Here is a 15,983-nt window from a genome sequence, read left to right as displayed (position 1 = left end):
CCTGCATTTGAGGACATGAGGTAGTCCAGTAGCACACAGAGCTGCTCCAGGAGCAGATTTCAAACAGTTTATGGAGTGGCTGGAGACAGGATCATGTGCTGACCCTCTGCCAAGTTTTAACTTTGCTGGCAAGGGCAGCAATTGGCAGCAAAGATGCAGTAGCAGAGGCTTTGCTGTGAGGTAGCTGGCATAGCAAACCCTCTGGAGCCCTGCAAAAGAGGAAACAAACCAGGCTGGTGCCAAGTATTGACTGTACTGCCATCCAAGCTGTCTAGGTCAAAACTAGTTGGGTAAAAAACAGGCTACCATGTCACAGAGGTATTGCCTGAAGCCAACCTGGGCACATGTTGGGGTCTGCTTACTCCCCCCTCATTTTGCTGTTATTCCTCAGCACTCACCCTGCTGTTAGGCAGCACAGGAAAGCAGATGGAGAGGGGAAATGAGATGATGAAATGGCCCTAAAAAACCTCAAAACAGGGAGGAAAGATGTAGCATGTCCAAAGATATTTTCATTTGTTCAGAATAAAAGTAAGCAAGAGAGGAGAGGTAAGTCTTGTTCTTGAGCATTCTCTTTGAAGAGTTTCCTGGCAGATGTGATAGAGCTGTTGGTACAGGGTGTGCATCCCTGGCCAGAAGTCAGAGATGCTGACAGGGAGGCAAAGGAAGGCTCTGATCCACTTGGCTTTCCTTGGCACCATTGCTTTTTGCTCTTCCTCTTGCAAGTAGGGAGGTCTGAAAGGAAAAGCACCTTGTGCTGTAACCAAGGGTCCTACCCAGCTCTGTGCTGTTGTTGTCAGGATGCTGTGGCAGCTCCAAGAAATTTCTGGTGGATTTAGTCTGTGCTCCAGGATCTTTGACAGTGGAAACTGCACCAAAGTGCCCTTGGGGACAAAATTTGGTGCCCCCTCAAACCAAGGGGCTGCAGTGGCTCAGGAGTCAGGGGGGTGTTCTTGCCTGCTTCACTTGGTGCACCTTGGCCATGCACAAACTCCTCTGAAGGAGAGGAAAGGATCTTCAGAATCTGTGTTTTGGCAAACCTCACTCTGAAATATATGGTGACTTTGTGTTGGGTTTGTGGTGGATTGTAACAGCACCTTGTATGACTTTAAATTTTCTTATGTTTGGAGGGTGAAGCAGAAGAGCCCTGACGCTGTTTCAGTAGGGACCAGGGGCATTTGAATCTTCCTATGGACTTGTGCTGGCTCCCAGTTGGCACAGCCAAGTGAGGTGGGAATTTGATAGACACCTTCTCCTCACCTGCTGTGGGATCTGCTCTTCTGGACCCACCTGCCCAGCCTCTCCTCTGCTTTAAAAGATTATTCCTGGAAACCTACAGCATGTCTCAGTTTGGTGTCTTGACTCCAAACCTCATTTGGAGGTGGAAGTGTGAAGTCTTCAGAAGGCACTGAATTCTAAACGTGAGAAAAGTCAGAGGGAAGTGGTAGCTGACATGAATGGAGGGGAGTGGTGAGATCTGAACCACTCCTCCCATTCCACTCCAAGAAGGCAAAGGAGCACTCTTCCCATCTTACAAAAGGGTAAATATGTCCATCTTCAGGTCTCCATCTGGCACCTCATTTCTGGCCTGGAAGGTGCAATGAAGGGAACTGTGTCCAGCACAGCTGAGCCATGGCAGCTGCCCCCTCTCTCTTTCTCTGGATGACGTTCTCTGTGCTTGTGATTCCAGGTGGAGTTGTCCTCAACCCTGCTTATTATGGTGTGCACGGCCACACGAACACCATGATCCACGAGGTGGGACACGTCCTGGGTCTGTACCACGTCTTTAAAGGAGTGAGCGAGCGGGAATCCTGTGACGATCCCTGCCGGGAGACGACTCCATCTCTGGAGACAGGAGACCTCTGTGCTGACACTGCCCCCACCCCAAAGAGCAAACTGTGCCGGGATCCAGATCCCACCAATGACACCTGTGGACAGACACATTTCACAGGAACACCCTTCAACAACTACATGAGTTACACAGGTAATAAGGAATCATCGTTAGGGGGTCACCTTCCTTAGGAGCTCGGGCTTCTCTTCCTTCTACCCCTATAGAAAGTCTCTTTCCCTGTTTCCCTCACTCCTGTGGTCCCTCTCCCGGGGCAGGGATGTGTCAGGCTGTAGCCTGTACATTTCCTGTCCCTTTTCTGTCCATCTCTCCCTGTCTGTGTGTCATTGGGGATGCACTGAGCTCATTCTTACCTGTATGCCTTTGTTCTCCAGTCCTGAAATTATTTACCGTGAGTTTTTAATTGCTGCAGCTGCTATTATGATTATGGACCTTAGAATTGAGTTCTTTCGACTTGGTTTCCAAAGGCATGACGAGCAATTCCATCATCCCATGAGAGTGGTGAAGGCGTTAGAGGTGGTGTTGAGCGAGCGCGGGGATGTGGAGCTGCTGTGGCATCAAGTGCCATCTTGTGGCTTTGGTGACACACGACACCAGAGAGTCCTGGCAGGAGAGCCACCAGACAGACGCTGGGATCTTCCCGGTCTCCTTAGAGATCCCCCCCCCAAAAAAAAAACCACAGTTTGGTGATCAGGAAGGGTGGATGTTGCCGTGCCCCACTGGCTGATTCCTCGGTCACGGTCAGTCTGGCCCCTCTTCCCCCAGACGATGACTGCACCAACACCTTCACCCCCAACCAAGTGGCCCGGATGCATTGCTACCTGGACCTGGTGTATCAGCGTTGGGGCCAGAGCAAGAAGCCCACTCCCATCCCCATCCCTCCCATGGTCACGGGGCAGACACAGGACTCTCTCAGCATCTACTGGCTGCCTCCCATCAGTGGTGTCATCCATGAGAGGTAAGGGATCCGCCGTTCCCGGGCTCTTGGGTTTGCTCAGGAGGCTGCTAGGAGGGACAATGAGACTTCTGTGGTGCTGAACCACCCCCCCCTACATACAACCCCCTGTCTTGCCCTAGACACTGTAATTAGTTTTCATTTCATTACAGTGTTTCTGCTGTGAAGAAGCTCTGGTTATTCTTTTGCCCTGTTGATTGTATTTTAGGCAAAATTTACCTACATCTTTGCACCAGTCATGAGGTTACAGCTGTGGTGCTCAGCACTTTTCAAAACTTTGACCTGGCTTGCTCACCAGTATTCTAAACACATACCAAATATAAATACATGTTACAATATTTATTATTATTTTTTATACATATATATTATTCTGAACAGCTTTCCAGAAGCTTGGTCATACTGCCTTTATGTCCTCAATGTCTAGAAACAGCAGGATTTTGCATGGGGGGTTGGCTAATAAGTTTGAATTTCTACCTCAATAGACAACAAGGATCTCTCCCAGGGTTATTTTCAGGCCTGTGATACCAGTTATTTTTTTGCCCTGTTGATTGTATTTTAGGCAAAATTTACCTACATCTTTGCACCAGGTTACAACTGTGGTGCTCAGCACTTTTCAAAGCTTTGAGCTGGCTTGTTCACCAGTATTCTAAACACATACCTTCTCATAAAAGGTGACAGCACTCTTTTTAAGATGTGTGACACTAACTGACTACTGATAACATTTCAAGATCCTGAGGTAATACAATTATCATTATTACATTGGGAAGAATGCAGTCAGAGCTGTGCTACTTCAGGAGGCATCTTCAACAACACAAACATTCAGTAGTGTTACTGAATTATTACAGTTATTATTACTGAACTATTATGAGCTTTAAGATGCCGTTTCTGCTTAGTTATACAACACCTATGATTGCAAGATGTTTGACAAAGGTCTCCAGTCTGAAAACTGACTCTAATACACTTGGATTTAAGATTTTTAGGCCACATTTTTGTCTGAAAAGCTTTGTAGCATTCCTTGGCTTTATAATTGGTTGAACCAACATAAACACGATGTACATAAGCAATGTGTGTCACTTTTAAACCTAAACCAAATATAAATACATGTTACAATATTTATAATTATTTTTTATACTTAAATTATTCTGAACACCTTTCCAGAAGCTTGGTCATACTGCCTTTATGTCCTCAATGTCTAGAAACAGCAGGATTTTGCATGGGGGGTTGGCTAATAAGTTTGAATTTCTACCTCAATAGACAACAAGGATCTCTCCCAGGGTTATTTTCAGGCCAGTGCATAAATGTATCTCTCCCCCTTGGTTCCTCCAGCAGAACCCTCAGACACCAGAGCTGGGCTGCTGGCACATTTGCTCCTCCTTCAAGCCTTCTGCTGTTGGGGTGCTGGGAGGGGAAGGCAAAGAGGTTGTGCCAAATCTTAAACCCCAGAGTGCAATCACAGAATGAAAAATGAGCTTCATTTAGCACTTATTGTATAAAATAGCCATTTACCAGGAGGAAATGCAGCCTTGTGGTTAAGGCAGGGAGCTCGAACCGCAGGACCTGGATTTCATTCCCAGTGCTGGCATGGACTCGTGGTGTAACTAACTTGAGGGTTTTCAAGGCATAGAAATGATGCTGAGGAACCAGAGATGTTTGGCTGGTGAGCAGTGTGTGGACCAAAATCTGGGTGCCTGGCTGCCTTCTCAATACTGGGGAGTCACCAACCCCTGAATACACCATTTATGCCTCTGTTTAGCAGCCCCTCTTATTAAATGTTTTGGTTTCTACCAGGTTTTAGCTCTGTGCTTTTATTTTGGGGTGATAAACATGTCTCACAGAGCTCTTGAACTTATTTTAAAGATGCTTCACAAAGCTGAGCCTTTCAATTAAGAGAAAAGTGCTGTGTGGAGGCAGGTAGGAGACCCTTGGGTCAGTGTTTGCTGCCTTTTCAAAGCAGTGGTACCCTTCTCCATGGGCCTTTCAGCCAGGGATAACAAGAGCCTGTGTCCATCAACACTCCAGGCATAAAGGCCTTAAACAAACTGCTTTGGTGTGGATTAGAGTGCTTTGTGAGCAGAAAACACAGGTTTAAGATACTGGGTCTTCAGAGCCATCCCTGACTCTTTCTCATAACTGGTTCTGGTCCAGGTGTGGGTGTTCTCTATTCCCTGTGACAAACTTGCCAAGGAAAGGGCCTGAAGCTGGTGATTCTCACAGAAAAGTTCCTCCTTTCCTGCACAGCACAGTGGGACTCTCTGTTGTGATTGCCTTGTATTGCAGTGGGGGCAAATGACAGAAAACTGACCCTGGGGTGTAGCAGAGACAAAAGTGCAAAGGCTTTACCCCAAGGAACATGAAGTCTCTTAGCTCTGGTTTCTTTTTGCTCTTAGCAGCAAAGTCTTGTGGCTTTTTTTTCTTTTTTTTTATTAAATTGGTTGGAAGCAGAAGTGCTGAGGTACTAACAGGCTGACTCCTGTTCTTACCTCTGCTGTCAGAGTGGTTCCAAAGAATGTTTATCAATATGGTGATAGGTGCCTTATATATATAAATATATATATATATATAAATTCAATATAAAAATTGTAGACAATTCAAGTCTACAGAGACCCTGTAGAAGAGGAGGAATTAAATCCAGCTTGTTCCACAGTCACTCCTATACTGTTTTTGACAAAGCTTCTTCCAAGCACGATAGAATTTTTTTGTTCAGAAAAGACCTTTAAGATCATCAGCTTTGCTTTTCCAACTTCCCATCTGATCCTGCCTGGACAAATATGTATGGAAAATTTCTGGGTCCTGTTTAGACATCTAGACACAGGCTTTCCTGTCTGTCTGCAGGGAGCAGGACACACTCTGTGATAACTGTGAGGAGGATGGCACCTTCCGTCAGTACGTGCACGAGGCCTCTTCCCCTCGGGTCTGTGATTCCTCTGGCTACTGGACTCCGGAAGAAGCAGAAGGTGAACCCCTCCTCACTTCATTGTCTCTGAATCCTCTAGATAGAGATGTTGCTGTGGAAAGAAAAGCTGGTTTTTGGGGGTTTTTTTGAGAGTGAGATGCGTGTGGTCCTGGAGCAGGGATGTGGACTCAATGATCCTTGTGGGTCTTGAGACAGAGAATTTGAGATGTTCTCTCCTTTGGTCTTGTCTGTGGGGGAGGCTTTTTAGTGCAGGCAGGAATTCTGGGTGCCACAACTTGTCCTGTGCTGAGACACAGGTGTTTTTTAGGGACCTACCTTGTGAGCACGGTGGTGGCTTTCGGGGTCATGCAGCTGCCATTGGAGCTGTTGGGCTTTTCATGCTGCCCCAGCCCCTCCAAGGGCAAAATAGGAGGAAAAAGAATAGGAGGCAAAAAATTAGGAGGTAGAATGACCCCATGAGCTGTCTGTAGTGCTCATGGTGCTGTTAAACCCAGGGAGCCCAGAGAACCTCTTAGCTCTGTGCACATCTGAGCTACTGAGACTGACAGAAAATGTGTCAGGATGGCTGGAGATAAAATGTGGCTTGGGCCATATTACAGCTTTGGGGTGCAGGCCAGGCTTTGGGAACAGGAGTGTCAGGATGTAGCTGAGGATCTGTGTCTGAAAACTTTCTTTGCTAACATTGCATGTTGAGGGGATGGTTGGAGGGGAATCAAAGAAATAACCAAATTTGTGTTTATTCAGTGATACCAAGCAAAACTTACCTTGTTCATTGGCAGTGTTTGTTTCCCCCTTCTGTCTGATTCACTGACAAAATTAAAACTGGAATTAGTGGATTTTGTTTTCTTTTATGCAATTACCACAAGTGCATGTTTGCTGTGGTGAAAAGGGCTCAGGTTTTATGGGGTTTGTAAGACTAATGCTGCATGGATGCACTCTTGGAATTGGTGTTGTGCCCTAAGGAATGTTTGCAGTTGTGGTGGAAGAGAAGGGAATTTCTACTCCAGGATGATGCATTCCAGTGTTACTTTCAGAGAAAGCCCAGTGCTGCATTTCACTTGCTGAGTGCTAATCCACCAGCAGAAAAATCAGGCTGGGTATCCAAAGTCAGCCTGGGCATTGTCCTAGTGGAGGAATAATCTGCTGGAGCTTCTTCCCTGGTTTGCTTTGGACTCCCTGCCAGTGACCTCTTCCAGCATGTGGCTGTGGAAAGCTTTGGTCTCTTTGCTTACCCCATGTCCAAAACCATGGAGCCACCTGGGTTCAGGTGTCCTTAGCAAGTTTTCTGTGCCCCTGAGACTACAAGACTACAAGACACCCCCCCAGCTGTGTCTCTAGAGCTGCTGATGGCAGCTGCAGCATGGATACTCCCTGTCCCTGTTTTAGAGGGACACAAGGCTTGACAGATGTGGTTCTTGTATGCATTCTGTCCTGGTTTGGGCCAGGATAAAGGTGATTTTCTGTCTTGTACTTTTGTTTTCAGCTAAGTCTCTTGTAAGTAGCTGAAAATTGGTACATACCCAGGAGCTGTGAGACTGGTGGTGCTCATTGTTTTCTAGGATGTTAGGGCAGGTATCAGCAGCTCTTGCATGTACCTGTAGCAGGTGTAAAACTGCATGAATGTGCTGATGCATAAGCACCTCTGGGGTTCTGCAGGGAGGAGGATCTCCCCTCCGAGCCCTCTGTGGACCTGATTCTCACCAGCACCTTCCTTATCCCTCATGCCCAGGGCCCCCGGATGTGGATCAGCCCTGTGAGCCCAGCCTGCAGGCCTGGAGTCCAGAGCTCCACCTGTACCACATGAACATGACAGTGCCATGTCCCCAGCCAGATGGTTGCATCCTGGAGCTGCGCTTCCTGCATCCTGTCTACCCAGATTCCCTCATCCTCTGGACCACCTACCTCTCCACGGGCTCTCCCAAGGCACTGTCTGACATTGAAGTCCTGACAGAGCAGGGGGAATCCATCCATTTGGGCCCCCTGAACACTTTCTGTGATGTGCCCTTTACCGTGAAGCTCAATATCCCTAAAAAAGTGTCTGGAGTCAAAATCTACACCTTTGATGAGAGGATGGAGATAGACACTGCCCTGCTCATCTCCATGCCCCACAGCTCTCTCTGCTCCTCCTGCAAACTGATCCAGTACAGAGTCCTCCGGGATCCCCCCTTTGCAAATGGATCCCCAGCTGCTCCAGCACAGTCCCATCGCCAGTTCCTGGACATGTGAGTTATGAGGCTGCTTCCTCACAGGCTGGGTGGGTGTTCTGGTTGTTCTGATGGTGTCCTCAGGTCCTGCCTTTGAATCCTCAGATGGGTTTGCTTGTGGTTTTTTGGTTGGTTTTGTGTTTTGTTGTTGTTTTGGGGGTTTTTTTCCTCATTATCACATTCAACACCATCAACACATTCCCTATCCAGCATGAGGAAGCTTGACACACCATGCCAGCACCACCCTTGCCCAGGTGCCCTACCAGAAGGAGATTCCTTAAACCCAGAAAAGTTTTCCCCATCCACATGATGAGAAAAATATTGTTGGAGTTCATGAAGCTGAGTTCCCCATCTCAGACCCCAGGGAAATAAGCAGCAGGCCCATCTGACTGACCTGATAAAAACCCTCTTCCCACAGTCACTGCCTCTGGCAGTTCAGGGTATGAAGATGTGTGAAACTGGTACTGCCTGGGCACAACCATGTGGCTTCTGTAGCAGAAGCCACAAATCTGTGAGCAAATCTGTTGCAGATGTATGAGCTTGGTCCCTCTTGCTCTTCATTCCAGTCCTCTCTGTTTCCTCAGGGAAGTGATACCTGGGCAGCTGTACAGCTATCAAGTGCAGGTCATCTCTGGGACCACCTCAGGAGAAGCTTCCCCACCACTTGTCCATGTCCACGGAGCTCCCTACTGTGGGGATGGGAAGGTGACCATGTAAGTCAAGAAACCCAAACTCTCAGCTGTGGTCCTTTAACCTGTCAGGTTTGCCCTAAAGGGAAGCACTGGCTTGGTCCTCCACCCATGGTTGCTTGACTGAAGATGCTGTACTGAATCCCTCTGGCAAACTGGACCACAGAGTTTGTATTTTATCAAAATGTGATGTGCATTTGAGATGGTCTTTTTGAGAAGCAGGGTCTGGATGAAGGGAACATCCATGGTGTTTGACTGCATTGCTTGGATTCTGGCCCATCTCAGCAAACTGTCTCACAGCCTTACCCCAAAGGGATCCTCCTTTAGGACTGCTCAGTGCAGCTTTTGCACAGTGGTGGCCCTGAAGGATCAGGTTCTGCAGCAAGTGCAGTCCCACAGAGTGCAGTGTCTCTGCTTAACACCACCAATGATGAAAGACTCCAAATGTTCCTATGCTAGGGCTAATTATGCAAAATTTTCATATTTGAGCTTTTTCAGGCTTCAGCTTTCAGGTTACTCAGAATAATTTTTCTTTGAAAACTGCTTTCTTAACAGTGTCAGGAAAGTGGAAGAAAGTCACAGTCATAGCTTCTCCCACAGACTGTGTTTTCAGCCTCTTTTTATCCCCTGGCCCATCCCTATATCCCATCCCCATATCTATATGGTGTTTTCCTTCCTCTTCCTTACTCCACCTTGGTTCTTCCTGTCCTCCCTGCTCCTGTATAAAAGGAACCAAAAGTATGGGGTCCTCACTTGGAACTGGGCAGAAAAATGGGGCTATTGAGTCAAAGTGAGGGTGTTAACACACCTGGTGGTGGTGTTAACACATCTGGCTGTTGTCCTTTTAGGAGCCTGGAAGAGGAATGTGATGATGGGGACCTGCTGGATGGAGATGGCTGCTCCAGGAAGTGTAAAAAGGAAAAAGGCTTCAATTGTGTGGGTGAGTCCAAATGGATTTGGGACATTCTTTTGAGGCAGGAGTAAGAACTGTACATTACTCACACTGCTCCTTGCAGGGGAACCAAGCCTGTGCTACATCCATGATGGGGATGGTGTGTGTGAGCCTTTTGAGGTGACAAGTAGCTTCCTGGACTGTGGACCCTACACACCTGATGGATATGTGGATCTCTGGGCAATCAAAGCCTATGCCTCCCACCAGGATGCAAAGTTCTGCCCTGCTTCCTTGGTCACTGGAGAGCCTGTTGTGAAGGTGAGGAGAAAACATGGCCAAAAAAAAAAAAAAAATTAATAAAAATTTTCTAGCAAGCCCATGGACTGAAGCCGTGGAATTCACTGCTGCCTGAGTGTGTTAAGGCAAACCCAAAACCTTTAGAGCAGCTCTGGAAGTGTTTGTTGATTAATATATTGCCATGCAGTGAGCTAAGAGGAGACCTGGGTGTTTTCCACACCCTTCTCTTTCAAAAGTCCCTAAGTCCAGGCAGAGCTGTATGTGGAGGCGTGATTTATCACCTTCCCTGACTGCAGAGTTTGCTTAACAGTGACCCCCACATCCTACCAGCACAACCTCAAAGGTGTGAGTAGTCCCACTGACACTTTCAAAAGCCTCATCAGTTTCTAATACCTTATTAGGTCAGGGCCTGAAAGGATAAAATCACACATACATCAGCATCTCTGCTGCTCTCGAATTCTCTGATCTGAAGCCAAGGAAAAATCAATGAGAGAATTTCCATCTTTCATATGGGCTTTGGAGCAGGGCTGAGAGGTCTAGGATGGGATTTTGCCTGATCAGTGTTGATGTGATGTGTATGTCATGTCCTGGCAAGCTAAAGAAGAGTGAGAGGTCATGTTTAGTGTTTTTATTGACTTGATATAAGAAACAATATTCTGGAGACCTGCAACACAATTAAATTGCCCAGATGCACCTGTATAAAGAGATACCTTGCATTCAGCTATCTGCTCCCCTAGAATGCCACACAAATTTCCCAGATTTTGTATGCCTGGCCTATGGGGATGTCTGGAGCACCACAGGGAATCAGATGGCAAAGAAAAATGAATCACAGCTTCAGACTCATCAGCCCAGCCAAAATCAGGAGGCTGTGACTTTTTTCTCCTATCTCACAGCTTCACTCATTTGTTACTCAGCCCCACTGACACCATGGAATGCTTAAGGAGCATATGTACAGCACCACAAAATGGCAAGGGCCTCCTGAGCACGTGTGTGAGTGCTTCTGCTTAGGAACCCACATCCTAATTGTGTTCAGGCTAGGAACCAGCTTGAGATCCTTCTTCAAGTTTGTTGAGTCGTCTTTGAGGTTTTGTAGGTGCTGTTTCCTTATCTCACATTCCTTGTTTCTTTCTGGGTTGGCATAAATCTCTCCTTCCAGGTATGTAAATCCCACCTTCACCATGTGCCAAAGGACCTTTCCCTGGCTGCTTGGTTCCCATGCACTCCCAAACAAGACAAGGCTCAGGATCCAGATGAGGAGATAATTCCCTTGGGCAATGAGGGAGTTTGGCTGAAGGTAAGGGAGCATGTGTCACAGAAGGATTTACTCTCTGCAGCACTTGGGTGACAAACACCCATCCTGTCATGTCTTGTAGGAGCTACAGCAGCCTGAAAAAGTGCTCAGAGAGGACTTTCTATCCTCCTGACCTCTTCACCAACCCCAAATGCCTATGGCTATGTCAGATGTAGTCACCCCATCCCCACTGTGAGCAGCAAACCCATCCTGGGGCAGACTGCCAGGGAAAGGGCTGTGCCCGAAACCAGGAGCCCACAGAAATGTGTTGAGGATGAGAAACAACTTGCTTTGGGCTGTTACACCCACAAAGGGTGGGCACAGGCTGTGGTTAAAGTCCTTGTTGCCTTTCTTCCCCTTGGCTGTGAAGAGCAGCAGATGGTACCTGGGTCCACACTTCCATCCTGAGGGGTTCTGGGTCCTCCTGTCCCACGGTGATTCCAGACCAAAGGAGACACTTGTGTGCCCAAGATGTTGGTCATGGAGCCACATGGCAGCTGGGGGGCTGCCTTTGGGAGGGCACTTATAGGGGCAAATCTCCCTGTCCTGGCAGGCAGAGGAAAGCTGAGAGTCAGGCCAATGGGATTTTTTTTTTTTTTTTTTTTTTTTTTTACAGCCTTAATTTTCTGACCACAGACACAGTTTAGAGGTTTGGTGGCTGTTCCCTGTTGTTACTGGGAAGCTGGGCCCTGGTGCTCTGCTTCCTTTGCAGCTCCAGGGACACCTTGTCCTGCTTTGCTCCAGCTTGTCTAGAGAGAACCTCATCCCAAGATGCTCCCAAGAGAGGCATCCTGGTCCAACCTGAGTCAATAAATGCTGCTATTGCCTCTGAGGTCCTCTATGTCTCCAAAGAACCTCTCTTAACAGATTTTTTCCCCTTCCTTCCTTGTCTGTGTGCTCACAACCTACTTTCCAGCTCCAGTTTCCAGCCATGACCATTGTGCCTCCTCCTTTCCCTCTCTAATGAGGGAGCAACAATCTCCTCTTCTGCCCTACTGAGAAGAAAGTTTGATTTCCACTTCTTATCAAGGGTTAAAATCTTCCACTTTTATTGGTTACTTTTTTGTGGTCCATTTTCTTCATTCATGGATGTGTATCTTGAAGACTTTATCTTAAACCCTGGCTCTCCATGCTCTCTTTAAGAGTGCTATTATTTTCTGCCCATAGAATTATTTATGGACTAGTAATAATTTTTTAATTATTATTTTTTTTTTAAATAGTGTTTGCCTGATTGGTTACATATTGGGCTAGGAAAGGCAGCTTGTGGACAATTTTCCTAGCACATCAGGACAGGAGCAGTGCTCTTAATGCATACCCATGGCAGTGTGGGGGTTTTGGGGGCCACTTGTGCCTGTGTCCTCCAGGTCAGAGACAAATTGCAAAACTTATCTGGTGGTCAGAACTGCTTCCTACAGCTTTACTCAAGAGGTGGCACTAATGAGCAAGTGAAAGGCTGGGTCATGCTGGGGGTAAGAGGTGCACACATGAAGCATCTTGGGTCTGTCTGCAGCAGGGAATATTTAATATGCTTAATAATTTGCAGATCTCCAGCCATGCTTTAGTTTTAGTTTCTAACAGGTCTGATGAGGAAAGAGAATCACTTGTAAGCATGTCAGGATATGTGAAATGCAGAAAGGAAAGGAGAGGGAGAAAAATTAAGACAGCTTGCTGTAGGCAGGCTCATAATATGCATTAAAAGCAATAAAGATTTGGGATTTTAGTCAATTAAGGGGCTGTTGGTCTGCCTGGGAGCCAGTGTCCTTCAGCTCCAAGGAGTTGCACTGCAGGAAGGGAAAGATTAAAACCCTTCACCTTGAGCTGTGCAGGCCAGGAAAAAACTCACTTGGCTTAACCTGACTTCTCCTTCCTTGAGGAACAGTGCTTGGAGCTGATGGGATTAAAATTACCCTGCTCTTTGGGGCTTCCCAGCCACAGCTCTGTCCTGTTCCTTGGAGGAAGCTGCAAGCACTTCTGGCTCCTCTTCATCTTTCTTGCCTTCTCACTTTCCTTTTTTTTTCTCCCCCCACATTTTTCATCAAAGGGGCATGTACCAAAGCAAAATGTTTGAGCCTCCTTGTCCCTTCCTTGAAGCAGGGCCAGCAATGAGGGCAATTTCTGCCTGAGGGAGGGTGTAGGCAGCTGTGAGGATGCTGTAGGGTGTTTGCTGCCCCAGTATCTCCCCAGGTTGTCTCTTCCTTCTGGCTTGAAGCACCTGGAGCCTGGGCCCCCATTCCAAACGGGTGGTTGTCCCCTCCACTCCCACAGTCTGCTCCTTGGGCTCTGCCCAGCCAGCTGAGACTTGTCCTCCTCCAAAATAACACCTCTGCCTTGGTATTTCTGGGCTCCCTCCGTGCTGCCATGCAACAAAAACACTCCACAGGGTGAGTCTTGATCAAAACACATCTGGCACTGGGTGGGGGGCACTAGGGTGGGGTAGAAAAACATTCTGTCTTCTGACTTCCCAAGAACATCTCTCTGGCTGTGACTGATACAGAGAGTTTCTCAGTTTTCTGATGTAGCCTTGGGGGCTGTAGGCAAGTGGGGAGCTGTTGGCTCTCCTAGCAGGGAGGACTTCTCACAAATCTGTCCACATATTGTCTGACTGATTGTTTGAAGTCACGCTGGGTACTGGGGCCATTCTTTTGTTGGTTTCTCTTTTTTTTTTTTTTTTCTTTTAATGGAAATATTCTGGTGTCAGGGTTGGCTGCTGGGCTCTCTGGGTGCCCCACTTGCCCAACCAGCGTTGTGGGTTGGAGCCAGAGCCTGCTGAAAGGAGGAGGGCAGGGAAAGGGTTATCCAAGCCTCTCAGGTTTTAAAAGTCTGTCTCAGTTTTAAAAGCAGCAAATGTGGAAGCTGGGAAGATGACATCAATTTATGGCGAGGCAGGACTGATACACCTGGAGAAGACCAGTGAGAGAGTAAAGGGGAATTAGGAGGGAAAGGACTGTGTTTCTGCACCCTTCCTTCCCTCCTCCACCTCTTCCCACCCATTTGCTGCCCTGCAGAGCTGCGATCTCTGACCCCCAACCCTGCTCCTGCTCTCTCACTTTACTCCCTCTTCCTCTCCCTCTTCCTTCCATGGAATCAGAAAGTCTGCCTTTGATGTGCGTGCTCTCAGCATCTCTCTTGCCTTCCTGCCCAGGTGTGCTTTGAGAGACCTGCAGTACCCAGCTCCATCATGGTTTTCCTGGCCTCTGATGGGACCGTCCCAAGCCGCCAGCACAAGCCAAGGGTCACGGTCCAGCTGAGTGACGTGGAGGGGCTGAACCACTCCTTGGGTGAGCAACCTATGGGCTGTGGGACCAGTCCACCAGGAGGCCCCACCAGTGCCAGGATCTCACCAGATTTCAGTCTTGGTGTCCCCAACTCCCTCTTGGAGCATCCTGGGCTTCCCCAGATGGTCTGGTTGGATCCGTTCGGTTCTGGGGCCCCCAACACAAGGATATGGAACTGGTTTGGAGCAAGAACAGAGAAGGGGCCAGGAGGGTTATCTGAGGGCTGGACCAGCTATGGAAAAAGGCTGAGAGTGTTGGGGTTGCTCAGCCTGGAGAAGAAAGGGAATGGGGAGACCTTAAAACACCTTCCAGTACCTGAAGGGGCTAGAGGAAAGCTGGAGAGGGACTTGTTTGACAAGGAGAAGAAGTTATAGGATGAGGGGGAATGGTTTCAAACTGAAAGACTCTGGATTTAGGTTGGATACCAGCAAGAGGTGGTGTGAGGGTGGTGAGACACTGGCCCAGCTTGCCCAGAGAAGCTGTGGCTGCCCCATCCCTGGCAGGGGGGCTTTGAGTAACCTGGGTTAGTGGGAGGTTTCTCTTCCCATGGCAGAGGTTTGGAACCAGCTGATCATTAACGTCTCTTCTAAAACCATTCTATGATATGAATCTATGATACATTACATGTCAGGGAGCAGAGGGGGTAAATCAAAAGCACCCTATATATCCCTGGAGCTGAGCCACTGCCTTCTGTCCTTGCCATATCTCACAGGAACGTATGAGTTGTCATGCCAGTACAACCCCCTGGTCATCAATGTCACCCATGGCCAGGATCACCCACCTTACTGGACCTCTTCAGTGCTACTCAACTTCTCCTCCCCACTGGTGGGCATTGCAGCCGTGGCCCTGAGGACTTCAGCTCAGCCTGGGTCCTCTGACCCCCCCAGCACCTGCCTTCTGCCACACGAGGAGGGGCATGGCCATCACACCTACAGGTATGGGCTCCTCAGGGCACTTCTCTATGTGCTGGAGGTTTTGTTCACTCACTGTTTGATGGCTCTTCTCAGGTGGTTTTTTAATGTCTTGTTGGAAAATCCAGTGGAATGAGTCTTGATTTTCTTATCTTGCTGGGGTCTGGGGGGGGGGAATAGGAAAATAGATTTGGCCTGTGCATCTGCACCAAAGTGCAGTAAAAGATTATTCCCTTGTGGGGAAACCAAGCTCTCTCTGCTGAGGAGTTATCACTGAGGGTTGTTGCTGAAAATCAAGTGTTGACTTCTTCAGCATGTGCTTTACAAGCTCCATCTCCACCCATTCCAGCCTTCCCCACACTGCAGGAGGTGGGGGTGAAGCCTTCCTCCTCCTCCCAGTACTGGGGCTCCCTGCCCACCCCAGGCTGCTCACCATGTCTCAGGCTCCCCCTGTAGCAACAGAGCTTTGATTTATGGATGGTGAGCACTCGTGGGCATTTGTTTGTCCTCAAAAAGCATCAAAGGAGGTGTGGGGCTTGCAAGATGGGCATGGCTCCCAGGTCCCACTGGTGGGGAGGGATCATCATCCAAAAGAGACTGAATAAGTAAGGTGGGAAGAGTGAGCCAAGCAGCAGCATGGATGCAAGGAGGGATGAAAGGATGGTGCTTGGCTCCATCTTAGAGGGACAGCAGGGCCAACAACAGCCAG

General features: G+C 48.1%; 1 protein-coding gene across 1 annotated transcript in view; it reads left to right on the top strand.

The window, feature by feature from the left end:
• The window catches only part of PAPPA2 (pappalysin 2), an 89,260-nt gene that overhangs the window by 35,262 nt on the left and 38,015 nt on the right, over window positions 1-15,983 (top strand). Inside the window, exons 4-12 of the mRNA XM_030455294.1 lie at window positions 1,688-1,981; window positions 2,612-2,804; window positions 5,634-5,755; window positions 7,445-7,937; window positions 8,504-8,632; window positions 9,457-9,548; window positions 9,625-9,818; window positions 14,231-14,366; window positions 15,076-15,298. Of these exons, the coding sequence (XP_030311154.1) occupies window positions 1,688-1,981; window positions 2,612-2,804; window positions 5,634-5,755; window positions 7,445-7,937; window positions 8,504-8,632; window positions 9,457-9,548; window positions 9,625-9,818; window positions 14,231-14,366; window positions 15,076-15,298 (1,876 nt within the window). The remainder of the gene's footprint in view (window positions 1-1,687; window positions 1,982-2,611; window positions 2,805-5,633; window positions 5,756-7,444; window positions 7,938-8,503; window positions 8,633-9,456; window positions 9,549-9,624; window positions 9,819-14,230; window positions 14,367-15,075; window positions 15,299-15,983) is intronic.

The sequence above is a fragment of the Calypte anna genome, chromosome 8, assembly GCF_003957555.1.
Source record: "Calypte anna isolate BGI_N300 chromosome 8, bCalAnn1_v1.p, whole genome shotgun sequence".
NCBI classification, from domain to species: domain Eukaryota; kingdom Metazoa; phylum Chordata; class Aves; order Apodiformes; family Trochilidae; genus Calypte; species Calypte anna.
Note: the sequence above shows the minus strand (reverse complement) of the source record. Positions and strands in the feature narration are given on the sequence as shown.